Below are 13415 nucleotides of genomic sequence, written 5' to 3' on the forward strand. Positions count from 1 at the left end.
AGTTTACAATCATAATATACAGTACAATGTCCCCTCAATTAATTTCAAAAGTTGCCAAGTAAAAAAGGAATTTATGAAAAAAGGAACGCCATTAATTATGAAGAGAACGTGTAAGAGGGAGGGTTTGAAGTGAATAAATTGGAACCTTTTCTACCTTTAATGTTTGTGTGCAGTTCCAGAACCTGGGCTCAAGTAAACAATATAAATCATTTGCACGGTGGGTACAAAAACCGATCAACCCACGTAAATTTTACTAAAATGGGAATAGTTTGAGGTAATACTCAAACAACAAGTAATGTTAATTGTTGGATTCCGTTTTAGTAATATAAATAATTTCCATGTTTGCTACAATAAAAAAAACATTCATTATACGCAACATTTATTATGTGGTGGTTTGGATTCTAATACAAGAAAAAGACTCGAACGAGTTAATATTTCAACCCTTCTCCCCCCTTTAAATTTAAATGGTTTTCAAATCTTTTGGCGCATAAAAAGGTAAAATACGGTATGGAAAACAATAAAAACATTCCTGCAAATGGTTCCATTGCACAAAATACATTCAATAATGAAAACATTTCTTTTCCTTTTCTCCACTGAAAGATGTATTTTAACACGGATTATGGATAAGCATTTCTTTGTAAAAAAAAAGGATAGGGATTATTCCACAAGGAAGAACAAAGGAAGAGGCGGGTGTGACTCTTTTTGAAACTAAAAAAAGAGGAAATCCACTAAAAAAAAGTTACAGCGCTGAAATTTAGCATTACAGTCGCTTTAAGGTTGTAATTTATCACTTAAAAATATGAATACAATGGCAAAGCGTTACAATTTGAGAATTTTAAAAAAGTTTTATAATTTCACAGGCAAACTTCATACCTTGATCCCAATAATTTCTAGGCCTACAACTGGATTCTTTCACACACACACACACACAGAGGCAAGATAAATCAATGAAAGGAAATCTTTTGTATGAAAATGTTGGCATTTGTTGTTGTATTGTGTGAGGGGCATCAGTGTAACATGATATCACACCAATACAAATATTTTTTTCTTCAGATACACTTATTCTTATTTTGCTTTATTTGATTATTATTGTATTCTAGGGAAATCGTCCATAATACGACACGATACTTGTTTTTTTTGTATGGCTCAATAACCATATATTTAAGTGTCTTAAAACAAATTAGATATATATTGAGAAAAAAATCAAGGGTAAGATCTATGCAGTACTTTCAGTTTAGCTTAGTTAACTTTTTTATAGACCTACAGGAAAAATATACTTTCCTTACTTTCATTTATCTAAATAAGTTACTTTAAGGTATTTCAACGTACTTTATAACTCCTAAGATGCCTATGAAAAATTATTAAAGGCGTATTTTAGACGAATTGCTTTTTATTCTTTCCCTAAAAAATACAAATATTGCACCAATAAATCCTTAGGTCTACGACGTAAATCAATACAATAGCTTATCTGAACGAGATTAAACATTTCTTTATATTAATTCAATTTCAAATTATCAAACCTTAATAAAAATAATTGCAATAACAAAATTCGGTAACTAACCTGGCAATGGCATAATCAATGAGTTCATTGCACTCATCCACAATAACGAAGAACAGATCAAATCTGGACATAATGGGCGCTGTCATTGAGATATTCTGCTTCAGAGACTTGGTCCTGTCGTAGCGGCCCTTCTCGGGATTAGCAGCTGCCAGGATGCTGGCCCTTGCGTGAAGGGTGGCCTTCACTCCAGCCTTAGTGATGGTAATGGTCTGCTGTTCCATAGCCTCGTGAATGGCCACCTGATCAGCCTGCTCCATTTTATCAAACTCATCAATACAGCAGACACCATTATCCGCCAACATAAGAGCTCCCGCCTCAATAACAAACTCGCCGCTCTCCTCATCACGCACCACAGCCGCTGTTAAACCAGCGGCAGAGCTGGCCTTACCGCTGGTATACACAGCGCGTGGGGAAAATTCAGCGATAATTTTAAGGAACTGGGATTTGGCAGTTGAAGGATCACCAACAATACAGACATTAATGTCTCCTCTGAGGCCTCCCTTGTCATGGGTACGTTTGGGTACTCCGCCAAACAACATGAGTAGAATACCACGTTTGACTTCATCATTGCCGTGAATAGTTGGGAACAAACTTTGAATCAGATTTTGGTAAATGTTTTTGTCCTGAAATACATATAAACTTTACTAAAGCATGAAAGGATGTAGAATATGTGGATATTAAATTGTCTTCAATTTAGGTTGTAATTTCCCCTTGCATTGATTGGGCGGGCCGTTTATCCAGTAGGAGGGGAGAAGATCGTTATTTTAGCCCACTAAAAGTTAACTTTATCATAGAACATGAAAATCTCGTGTAAGATTCAAGTAATAATAAATTCACAATTAAAAAATCATCTTTATTTGAAAGGCTACAGTATATTGTAAATTGTTGATTATCATATGCATTTCTACGAAAAATAAATATATTTTGTCTCTACTCATTCTACAAAAATCTTCTTCCTTAAATCTAGTGGCTAAAATCGGGTTTAATCTTTTATATTAGTACTGCTACTGGATAATATGGTATGATAATATACGTACATATATCTTTTTTGAAGTAACTTTATATAGATAATATTATTCTAAATACACACCTTAGCCATCTTGTAGATAGTCTCCCACTCTTGGTTGGTCATTTGTTTCTTCAGGTCATCAGCTGTCTCACCTCCCTCGTCATCAGAACCACGACGATTCTTACCTGAAAAAGACAAATTTACATTGGGTATTACTTATAGTTTCCAAATAGTCAGGGATAAAAGGATAAAAAATGAAAGGTAAATAATTCTGAATATTTTGGAAAAATTGAATCATGTAATCCTTTATTTTCCATGTATCCTAATTTTTTAGTTCTTTATTATACCCTTCTTTCAACCTAACAAATGATCTTTCAAATCAATAACCGTAAGAAAGTTGCCACTTACCATCAGCGGAAACACCACAAGCCAGGAAAGCCATCCTGTAGTTAAGATCCCTGACACCTAAAGCCTTTAGACCCTTCAAACCTTCACCCTTGTCGTCCCTGCCACGTCTAGATCCTGTTTCAGCGGCAGCACCAGGCATGTTCAGAGCGGAAACATCAGGCACAACGATAAGGCTGCCAGTGAATTCACATCTAAATAATTCGTTAGTTAAATCTTTTAAAAACAAGGATGACAACATCCATAAAAGCGAAGCACTGAAACGGTAGGACAAACGGACATTAACACTTGTATAGTATCTGAACTGAAAAATCGGAACATAAATGTATAAATGTCGAATCAAAATTGTAGGTAAATTTGTTGAAAAACTGCTTAAAAACAGGATAATGTTTATGGACATACTTACATTTTTGGTCTTGATTATAGAGTTGCTTCGCTTATAATATTGTTCTTTGTTGTCCCAGGAATCAATATACCAAAAATCAGATCAAACGGATAATTAAAACACTTGAAAATTTGTTGTGAAAAAAGTAGAAAAATCAACATGTTTAAAATGGACGTACGGACATTCTGGTAATGATTATAGAGTTGCTACGCTTTCTAAATCGTACCCAACTACTACAGGAATCATCATGCAAAGTTTGAAATCGATAGGACAAACATGCCTAAATTAACGAATAAAAGCTATCTATCTCGGACGGACGGACGTACGGACGGACCGACCCTAATTATAGAAAAGCTTCGCTTTTAAAAACAGTCTTTCAGAATTTTTTTTCAACAGTCACAAAATTTGGACTTAATGATATACAACTTTATATAATAGAAACAGGATGTCCGAGTGTGTATCTGACACGGCGAGTTAAATCACTACTAATTGGATTTCTGCTATGTAAGAAATTTATCCAATAAAAATCAGGGTTGCCACATTTTGTCGATATATTTTCCCAAAGTTTATAGTGATTTTTTACATGTAATAAAACAATTTTTGAAGTTAAATTATAGCTTAAGATAAAGAAAACTAGTTTATTTATTTATATTAATTCTTAAATTAACTGCTTTATACATAAAATTTCTCAAAAATGACGACTAAAGTTTAAGAATTTTAAAGTCTGATAATCTTTAAAATAGAGCTTTTACACTCATTATTTTTAAAATATTTAAAAGAAAATACATTTTTAAATATACCCTAGCAATTTCTTTTCATTCTGATAACTAAAACCAATTATCTTAACACTTTTTAAAAATGGGGTCATTTATGTAATTATTTTCCATAAGGTATGTGTTCTTCAAGACTTTAAAACATGAATAGAACACTAAAACTTGGCATGGAAGTTGCTCTAATATGCTAAAATGTTGAACTGTGAAGAAATTTTATTGAAACCACCCCTTATATCAAATTTTCATATCGAAATTTGCCAGGGGATTGATATACCTTCCTACACCCTGTTTTGTACACTTTCGTTTTTGACCCCAACTCCCTACAAAAAGTATTGAAATTGTGAAGAAATGGCTGCAAAACTGCTGTTGCCGCCGAAAACTGTTTATCCCCCCAAAAAATTTTGCTTGTTCTTACTTAATCAGACAATTTTGTAAAACTTTAAGGCTAAACAAGTAAAATCAATGTCCTAGTTGGACCCAAGTATAACTGAGATAAGCAAGCCTAAAGTAGAAACCAATCCATTGCTTTGAGCTAAGAAGGAAGGCTGAAATTACGGGTAAGACGGTACTAACCACTACCGCACGTAGTATAGCTTGATATCTTATGGTCAGACATGGATTTACACAGTCATATTTAAAGTTTTAATTTGTGCTTTAGAAATAAGTTAAAGTGCTCTTAAAACAGAGTTATACATGGACATCCAAGCTTTTTCATTTTTTCATGGGGGGGGGGGAGGGGGTGGAATTGTAAATCAAAACTTTGGGGGTAATCTTTATAACATAGAGGCAATGACGTCCAAGCTATTTTTTATTTGTAATTTTATTTTTATATTATTTTTTTAAATTTATCTTCATTTGAATATTATAAAGAAGGAATCTGTAACATTAGGATTTAAAAAAACATTTAAATATTTTTTTTTTTTTTTGGGGGGGGGGGGGTGAATTTAAAAAATATATATATATTCCAAAGTCTAAGAAAGGAGGACGAAACCACATGTAAAAAAATATTGAAATATTTATGAAAATATTCAAAAGTTTCAAAGTGGCAACTCCACTATGGTCTATTTAAGGGGTTTAGTGGAAATTTGGTATAGCTTTAATCAGATTTAAATATTTACACTTCTACCAGTCCGAATTCATTAAAATAAAAAGTTATGAGTAATATTTTACATTAGGCAACTTTTTAATGTTGGTCATGTATAGGTGCGTGCACAGGAATGTGATTGGGGGGTAACCAAAAAGGGGTGATTTTTAAAATATAATTTTTGTTACTACTCTGTTATTTTTAAAGATAATTGAACCAAATTTTTAACCTGATTCAATTACTACCCTAGATAAACGATTATTAATAAATAATAGGGATTTCCCGCCGAAACCGCCGTCTACCGCCGAATTCCGCCGTGTTATTTTCTTACCTCATTTGGCTAATTGGAGTCAATAAAAAAAGTGATATATTTAAATAAAAGTATTATAATACACCTTTTACTATCCACTTACAACTGCTTTTTAATATTTATAATTTATTTAAGAGAGGTTAGGTCGTTTTAAACTTAAAGAAAATGAATATTGACACTGGATAATCGAGCTTCCCATTAAAGATATTGATTAATTTTTTTTATGTAAAGTATCTTATGTGTATTTTTCTACTTGTATAGTTTACCATTATAAGTATCTATTTAAATTTAGTACTGTCCCTCAAGGGCCTACAGGGGCCAACACCGCCACCCCCCCCCCCTTTTCTACTACCAAACCAGAAGTTAAAATTTTATTGTTTTTAAAGGTATTATACTGAGTTTAAAAGGAAAAAAGTATTCTCATAACTGACCAAAATATTTTTTCGTATCTATGCTCCCCTCCCCCCCCCCCCCTCCTATCTAACTAAAAATAAGATAACCATCATCAAATTGATATCAAACAAAATTAAATTCATTTTAGAACAGTAAAGAAAAACCGGTACACCAAGTAATAGACTAAAACAGTATTTGAAAGCTAAATCATAACATATCTTACAAAAAAAAGACAGAAGAAACGAACACATTTACTCTTTGAAATCTTAATGTTCTTAGAGTTTTACAGACAGATGAGGGGACCAAGTGAACTAAAGAGTAGTTGCTTGTTGGTTAGCTTAACCATCACCAAAAAATCAGCTTTCTTACAAAATAAAACTGCTTAGTAGATCAAATTTTCCCTACAGATATCTTATGTCTGTAAGAGAATTAACCACAGACCGACGGACCAAATAAATCTTACAGTAGATGGTTGTTTGTACAGATAATGTTCATAAAATGATTTTCTTTCAATCGTCTTGAGTCGTAGCAAAGAAAGTCACGATGTTTACATATCAATTCATACAGACTGACGGACTTTGCGAATTTGAAAGTAGCTACGCTACTACAAAATTTATTTTTGCACTTTCCTTCTAAGGACTAGAGTTGCAAACACCTTCCCTAAACACTAAAATCAAGAAAGAAATGACCTATATGCAATAAATGTTTTGTTTTTTAAAATCTGCGGGCGGCGGCCTTTTTTGCGGGAACTGCGGGTAAGTCGCGGTTTTCCTTTAAAATTATTGTTCCTCTAGTAATTACTGATTAATTTTAAAAAGTTTTACTCAAATATCTTTAATAGTAATGGAATAACAGAGAAATTAAGATTGCTGTTATGGTTTGTAATCCCCCCCCCCCCCTCAAATTTAGGTTTTACAGGCAATTTTCAGATTAAAAATTTTTAAAGTTGCGCTACCGACCCCACTCTGGAAACTTCACTTAAAGTTGTATTATATTCTCAAAATTTAGAATCATATATGGTTTGGTATGGGGTCGGTAGCGCAACTAGGAGTAAAATGAGGAAAACTAATTTTTTTTGCTAAATTTTTCAGTAAAAAAATGACGAATATTTTTTCATAAATTTACTTTCAAAGCATAAAATTAACACTTTTAAGGTAAAATATATTATAAAAATGTTTTAATTTATTGATTTGGTATATATATTTGTAAAGAATATGAACGAAATTAGTTTTTAATAGATATTTAAGCAAAGAAAAAATTATTTTTCACATCTAGGTAGAAAATAAAAAGTAGATTTTTGACCTTCAATAAATATTTATTTGACCCAACTTTGAAGTAAAAAAAAACTTAGTTCCAAACGTTATTTTTTCTTTTCCTTGTCCATTATGCATGGGCTGGGGTATGTAAATCAATAATATTAAGTTAAAATAAGAAAATTTGATCACGACTTTTTTGCCAAATTTCCACCCTTAGACCGTTGTGAACTCTGTTTTGACAATATTCTTACGCGGCATTCACGCGTATTCCCAGTACATGTAAATGTGTACAGTTAACAACACGATTACAATTAATTCATATACAAATGTTCTGTGATAATTTGACACTAAGTGACTTTAGAACTCTATAGCATTTGTGTGATGTTTGATTTTTCATTTGAGAAAAGGTAACAGTCTAAGTTACGGTGCTGACTATATTGAAATGCTAAATTACCTGTCTCCAGCCTGAGCAGACTCAACAGCCTCAGCTCTAAGCACAATCTCAACGCTGCGGGGAATACAGCCGCGGGGTAACTCACTCTGAATCTCCTGGATGCGGACCTTCTGGAAGTCAACAAACTTGGATTTGTTCATCAACAGGATGAAGCGGCTGCGATTGTTGCAAGCAGGATTTCTTGAATAAAAAAAATAGTTAGAATAAAATCTTATTAAAATTAAATTCTTTTCGAGGTACTCAATTAAAAAGTCTAAATGGCACCTAAACGGGAAGAGTTATGTACCTGCAGATAGCTGGCTGTGTATATTTGAACTGTTGCTCAACATTATGAATCTCAGTCTGGCAATCTTGGCACTGGAAGGAACCTGAAGAAATAATCGTCAAAATTACGCATTATTGTAATATTTTAAGTTACATTAAAATAGTCCTTAATTTCGTGGATGCTATCGTCTGTGATTATTGAGAGACGAAGGTAGGACAATAAAAACATAAAATTAAAAACTAAAATACTATACTTGACATGCGCTTTCTAGGGACCAAGAATTCCTAGGTTTCTTGCTACTAACTGCACGCAATGATAGTCAATACTTAAAATTCTTTAGTATGCCGTTGTAATTAAATATTTATAAGAATAGAAAATTATTTTTAGGGTGAACAAAAGCAAAAGAATTGCAGACGTAAAATATAGAAGTAACCTGAAACTAACTCCGGATGGACAGGATGTGTTCTGACCACCTGACCGGTGATCTTGGTCAGCTGACCGACCTTAGTGGCGTTCAGATCTCTGACCTTTGTGTTGACCTCATGGTCGACAAAGCTGACGTACAGCTGCTTATCCAGATCAGTTCCATCCAAGACCTAAATATTTCACAAGATGTTTTTATTTTTACAGATAATGTTTTTCATAATTTTAATTATCAATGAGGCGGATTACTAAATATATGCAAGTCATGTACCAACATTTGGCTGTCTAAATCTTTTCCTTTAATATAATTTAAAATCCTACCTGATCTTTAACAAAGTTGACCAAAGCTTTGCAAAGGAAGGGATAGAGCCTGTAGTATTCTTGGAGGATCAGATCATGCAGGTTGCTGTTGTATCTCTCCACATCTTTCAAGGAAACCTAGATTTACAAATAAGTGAAAAGTGTGATTTTTTGGATACTTTAACAAAAATACTCTAGAACCTACAAGCTTAAAAGAAATTGTGACAAACATGAAATTATAGGATTTAATTGGCATTGCAAATTCTCATTTTAAACATCTCTAGTCCATTATACTGCAGTAAAAATGCGCATGCTAATCAGTGTCATTTCCCGTTAACTCTATGTAAAATGTCCAAATAAGTTTACCTGGAGGGTGTTTCTTTCAGGAAAGGCGAGGTCCTGAGCCTCAATCTTGTATTTTAAATCATCTGTTCCCTCAAGTTTCCAATCCTCAAGAAAATCTTGGAATCTCTTCTGTGCCCTGAAAGAAGTTCATAATAATTTAATTTTAACATAAGATTAAGCTTATTATTTCTAAGTAGTAAAATGTTCAAGAAATACACCTACTATTCTCTAAAGGTTTCTTTTTTTTTAGTAAAATATAACTTCTCAACAGTAAAATCCTGTTACCTCTCTGCGACCTCATCCTTGACAATGTTACCATCGACCTGAGTAGCTCCAACATCCATTTTAAAATCACCTTACACTTTCTGCAATAACAATAAGACATGAGTAAAATAGGTATTTATAATATAAATATAAAATTAAGACAAAAAGTATAAGACTATTAATCACAAATGAACTGAGGCAATGTTGATATTAAGTTCGGAAGTTAATTCTTCAAGTTGAGCTTCAGCTTTGCTGACCTCCAGGCGGGCAAGATCGAGACTTGGTGGAAGGTTCAGGTATCCTGAAAATTTATTAATATTATATAAAGAAAAATCACCCGTATTTTAAAAATGCAAAGTAATAACAAGATAACCATCTCACCTGAAATATTTCGTTTGGCTTCATCTACATCTTTATCCAGACTGCAAAGCTTTTGTTCCAAACCAGCCACAAAGTCATGAGTTAGCGATTTATCTCCACCCGTTAGTTTAAAATGAAGCATCTCATCTTTTTCTAATCCACTCTTGTATTGTTTCTCTTTTGCTGTCATAAAATCTAGTTTCTTAGTTTGGTTCTTGGTTAATTCTATGTCTTCTTCACCTTGCTTTTCTGCATATTTAACGGATTCTTCTAATCTATAAGTAATTGCAATTGTCAAAATAAGGGGGGGGGGGGGGGGGGGCGGATGTGCCACTTTTTGAAACCAAAACTAAAAGTCAACAAAGGAACTCAACTAAAAAAAGAGTTACAGGTCTGAGATTTTGCATGGCAGTTGCTTTACAGAGGTACAATATGGAACTGTGAAGAAACGGCGGCGCAACCGCCGAAAACAGCCGTTTCCCGCCGCTGTTTCTTCACTGTTCCATATTGTAACCCTATAAAGCAACTGCCATGCAAAATCTCAGACCTGTAACTCTTTTTTTAGTTGAGTTCCTTTGACTTTTAGTTTTGATTTCAAAAAGTGGCACATCCGCCTCCCCCCTTTTAGAAAAAGATGTTTTTATTAACCAAACAGGAAAATTGTTTTAGGTAGACTTTCTTGAAACTTGAAAATTAATAATTATTCAGGAGTGTATATTATTATTTGACCCTTCTGTAGGGGGGGGGGGGGGGGGGGGTTAAAAATTAAAAAATATGTGGTTGGGGGGGGGGGGGGGATGAATATGATAATTAAGAGAAAAACTTAACACTGAAAACTTGGTGAAAAAAAACTAAAAGAATATGTGGGAGGGGGGATAATATGGATAAAATAAAGAGTTCTGAAAATATTTTTCTATTTTTACCACTTCTTTGCTAGAAAAAACTAGGAGGGGGAAAAAAATTGCAGCAGAATATACTATACAGACACCCCTGTGTTTATTAGGTAATTTATTTTGAAAGATTAAGCTGGTTACCTTTCAAGTTGGCTGTACAGCTTCAAATTTTCAACTTTCACTGCTTCAATTTTAGCTTTGGCTAAAGCCTTCATTGGTGAAAGATCAGCATGCTGAAGAACAGCACGAGCTAATGCCACTTCTAGTCCACGCCCGATATTGTCTTCTTCCAGGATAGCACAACTTTCTGCTAAAACCTTAATAAACTATCAAATAAAAAACAGGTAATAGATATGTACATAACACTTGATTCAAGCTAGTCGTAAGATGAGGTTAATCATGTAAGTAGACATACCTGAAGATATGAATTTGCAGAACCAGGTAAAGAATTGAAATCCAGTCCAAGTTGTTTCAGGATTTTATCTAATCTTCGTAATTCTCCTTCATATTCTCGAGATAAACGATCAGTTTCATCAAGAGTAACCTGGAATATTATAAATCATCAATTCATTGTAAAAAATAAGACTACTAATTAGGTATCACGGCGCGTTAAATCAAAACTAATTGGAATTCTGGTGTGTCACAAATATTACCATTAAATTTCAGGGTCGCCACATTTTGTCGATATATTTCCCCAAAGTTTAGAGTGGTTTTTTACATGTAATAAAACGATTGTTGAAATTAAATTATAGCTAAAGATAGAGAAAACTAGTTTATTTAATTATATTAATTCTTAAAATAACTCCTTTATAAATAAAATTTCTCAAAATTGACGACTAAAGTTTATGAATTTTAAAGTCTGATAATTTTTAAAATTGAGCTTTTATACTCATTTTTTAGAAAGTATTTAAAAGAAAATACATTTTTAAACATACCCTAGCAATTTCTTTTCATTTTGATCACTAGATCCAACTGTCTGTTACTTTTTATAAAAATGGGGTCATTATTATCTTCGTTAAGGTATGTGTTTTAAGACTGCAATACAGGAGGAGTAGAATGCTAAAATTTGAAATGGCAGTTGCTCTAATATCATACAATATGAAATTGTTAAGAAATGGCTGCAAAACTGCTGTTGCTGCCGAAAACTGGTAATCCCCTGAAAAAAATTTAGCTTGTTCTTAATTAATTAGACAATTTTGAAAAAACTTTAAGGCTCAATGAGTAAAAACAATGTCCTAGTTGGACCCAAGCATGACTGAGATAAGCAAGCCTATAGTAGAAACCAATCCATTGCTTTGAGCTAAGAAGTAAGGCACAAATTACGGGTAAGACGGTACTAACCACTACCGCACGTAGTATAGCTAGATGCTTATGCTCAAATGCAGATTTTCACAACAATATTTAAAGTTTTAATTTGTTCTTTAGAAGCTACCAATACAAAAAAATGTATTTCCAAAATTTTAATGAATATTATTTTTCAAGGGGAAAAAGTTTCCAAATTGCATGGCAACCATGTTATATACTATTAATGGCTGTACTCTGTGTACAGCTGATATAACAGCTGATCCTAAACATTTCAAATGTTCCGAAGTTACAATAGGATTAGGAAAAATATGTTCTTTAACATACTGTGATTATTTGATGTAAAGTGACTCTAGAGATGCAAAATGATTTGTATTGACTCAAATTTTATAGTACAGTAGAAGTGCTTGCTTAAAGCGCGGTGGTATATGGCTTAATAAAAATCTAGAATGCAATCTACTTATTACAATCAAACGTTATTTGTTTAGGAATAGAAATAAAACTTTTACCTACCTGGACGAGTTTCTCGTTTGTTATGTTCTTCGCCCTAAATCAAAACACAATTACATCCTTTTATTAGTGTTTAAAATCTTTGAATTGGGTAGTTCGGCAACTATTTTGAAAATCACTGTGAAACGATATGGGTTTCCTTTACATTTACTTTTATCATGTCAAAGAAGGTTTTAAACTTATTTACATATTGTATCCCAAAAGATAGGTACAAAATTTACACTAGAAAAATACTCCCCACCGTATATTAATTTCTCAATACGTGTTTCGTTGTTTTTATTGTATTTATCAAGAACAAATATTAACAATTACCTTAAATCTTTCAAATACTTTAAATTTTGAGGGGTAACTTCCCATTCCAGAGACTTTTCACCAGTTACAGACTCCAACCAAGCTCGTATTTCTTCAATTTCACTCATTTTCTGGTGTCTCTATAACAATGAATTTAAAAAGTTATAAGATTCATACATAATTAACAAAAGGTACATGAAAAATATCATAAATTACCCTTTCGTGGAATAAAATAAAATTTTTTGAAATTCTTTATAAATGCCGCATGCTCCTCGGTCAATTGTTGTTTTGATGTGAAGGATTTGGCGCGAAAACTTACAACTTATTAGCAGACTGGCTTTTAGTGAAATATATTTTTTTAAATTTTAATTTAATACATTTCTGCAGTTAATCTCATTTTTATACATGTATACTTCATATTTACACATTAACATTTCCGTTTGACCTTTGTTTTCTTTCTAAATATCCAATAAAAATTTTTGCTTATTACATTTTAGAGATTTATATATTCTAATTCTTTTAATGTATTTTATTACTAAAAGCCATAGTAAACGACGACATTTTTTGTTATTTGCGCAATGAATGCCGCGGATTTTGGCGCTATCAAAATTTAAATTATTTCAAAGAAATGCGTTACTTACTTTCTTCAGGTGCAAAATGATTAATGAATGATTGATGTGTGAATTTGTGAATCGCGATAAAATACAAGTTGTTAGGTGATTTTATCAATTTAAGTGCATAATTTGACAATTATTTTGTTTTTTCAGGAAAAATGAATTTTACTTAACGTTTAAAAATGGCCCCAAAGAAAGACAAACCAGAAAATTCTGAT

At 32.6% G+C, this 13415-nt stretch overlaps 2 protein-coding genes across 2 annotated transcripts in view; both read right to left on the reverse strand.

The window, feature by feature from the left end:
• Mcm6 (minichromosome maintenance 6) overlaps window positions 1-9365 on the reverse strand; it is a 30082-nt gene extending 20717 nt beyond the window's left edge. Inside the window, exons 1-9 of the mRNA XM_080157060.1 lie at window positions 9249-9365; window positions 8985-9099; window positions 8640-8756; window positions 8329-8491; window positions 7917-7998; window positions 7631-7810; window positions 2979-3169; window positions 2652-2755; window positions 1562-2184 (exon numbers count right to left, since the gene is read on the reverse strand). Of these exons, the coding sequence (XP_080013186.1) occupies window positions 1562-2184; window positions 2652-2755; window positions 2979-3169; window positions 7631-7810; window positions 7917-7998; window positions 8329-8491; window positions 8640-8756; window positions 8985-9099; window positions 9249-9307 (1634 nt within the window). The 5' untranslated portion in view covers window positions 9308-9365. The remainder of the gene's footprint in view (window positions 1-1561; window positions 2185-2651; window positions 2756-2978; window positions 3170-7630; window positions 7811-7916; window positions 7999-8328; window positions 8492-8639; window positions 8757-8984; window positions 9100-9248) is intronic.
• On the reverse strand, window positions 9326-12882 carry LOC145316504 (HAUS augmin-like complex subunit 1). The gene is made up of 6 exons (XM_080157067.1): window positions 12605-12882; window positions 12296-12329; window positions 10896-11024; window positions 10622-10797; window positions 9609-9862; window positions 9326-9528 (listed from the first exon to the last, which is right to left on the reverse strand). The coding sequence occupies exons 1-6, from the start codon at window positions 12709-12711 to the stop codon at window positions 9410-9412; spliced, it is 819 nt and encodes a 272-aa protein (XP_080013193.1). The 5' UTR covers window positions 12712-12882; the 3' UTR covers window positions 9326-9409.
• Window positions 12883-13415: the final 533 nt, after the last annotated feature.

The sequence above is a fragment of the Acartia tonsa genome, chromosome 1 (assembly GCF_053477335.1).
Source record: "Acartia tonsa isolate MP-2025a chromosome 1, ASM5347733v1, whole genome shotgun sequence".
Lineage (NCBI taxonomy): Eukaryota > Metazoa > Arthropoda > Copepoda > Calanoida > Acartiidae > Acartia > Acartia tonsa.

Excerpts from the sequence above, each read along its gene's own strand:
- LOC145316504 (XM_080157067.1), bottom strand. The coding sequence starts at position 12,711 with ATGAGTGAAATTGAAGAAATACGAGCTTGGTTGGAGTCTGTAACTGGT. Across the intron at positions 9,863-10,621 it reads CTGTACAGCCAACTTGAAAG|ATTAGAAGAATCCGTTAAAT; the intron begins GTAACCAGCTTA and ends AATTACTTATAG. Across the intron at positions 9,529-9,608 it reads AGCCAAACGAAATATTTCAG|GATACCTGAACCTTCCACCA; the intron begins GTGAGATGGTTA and ends ATAAATTTTCAG.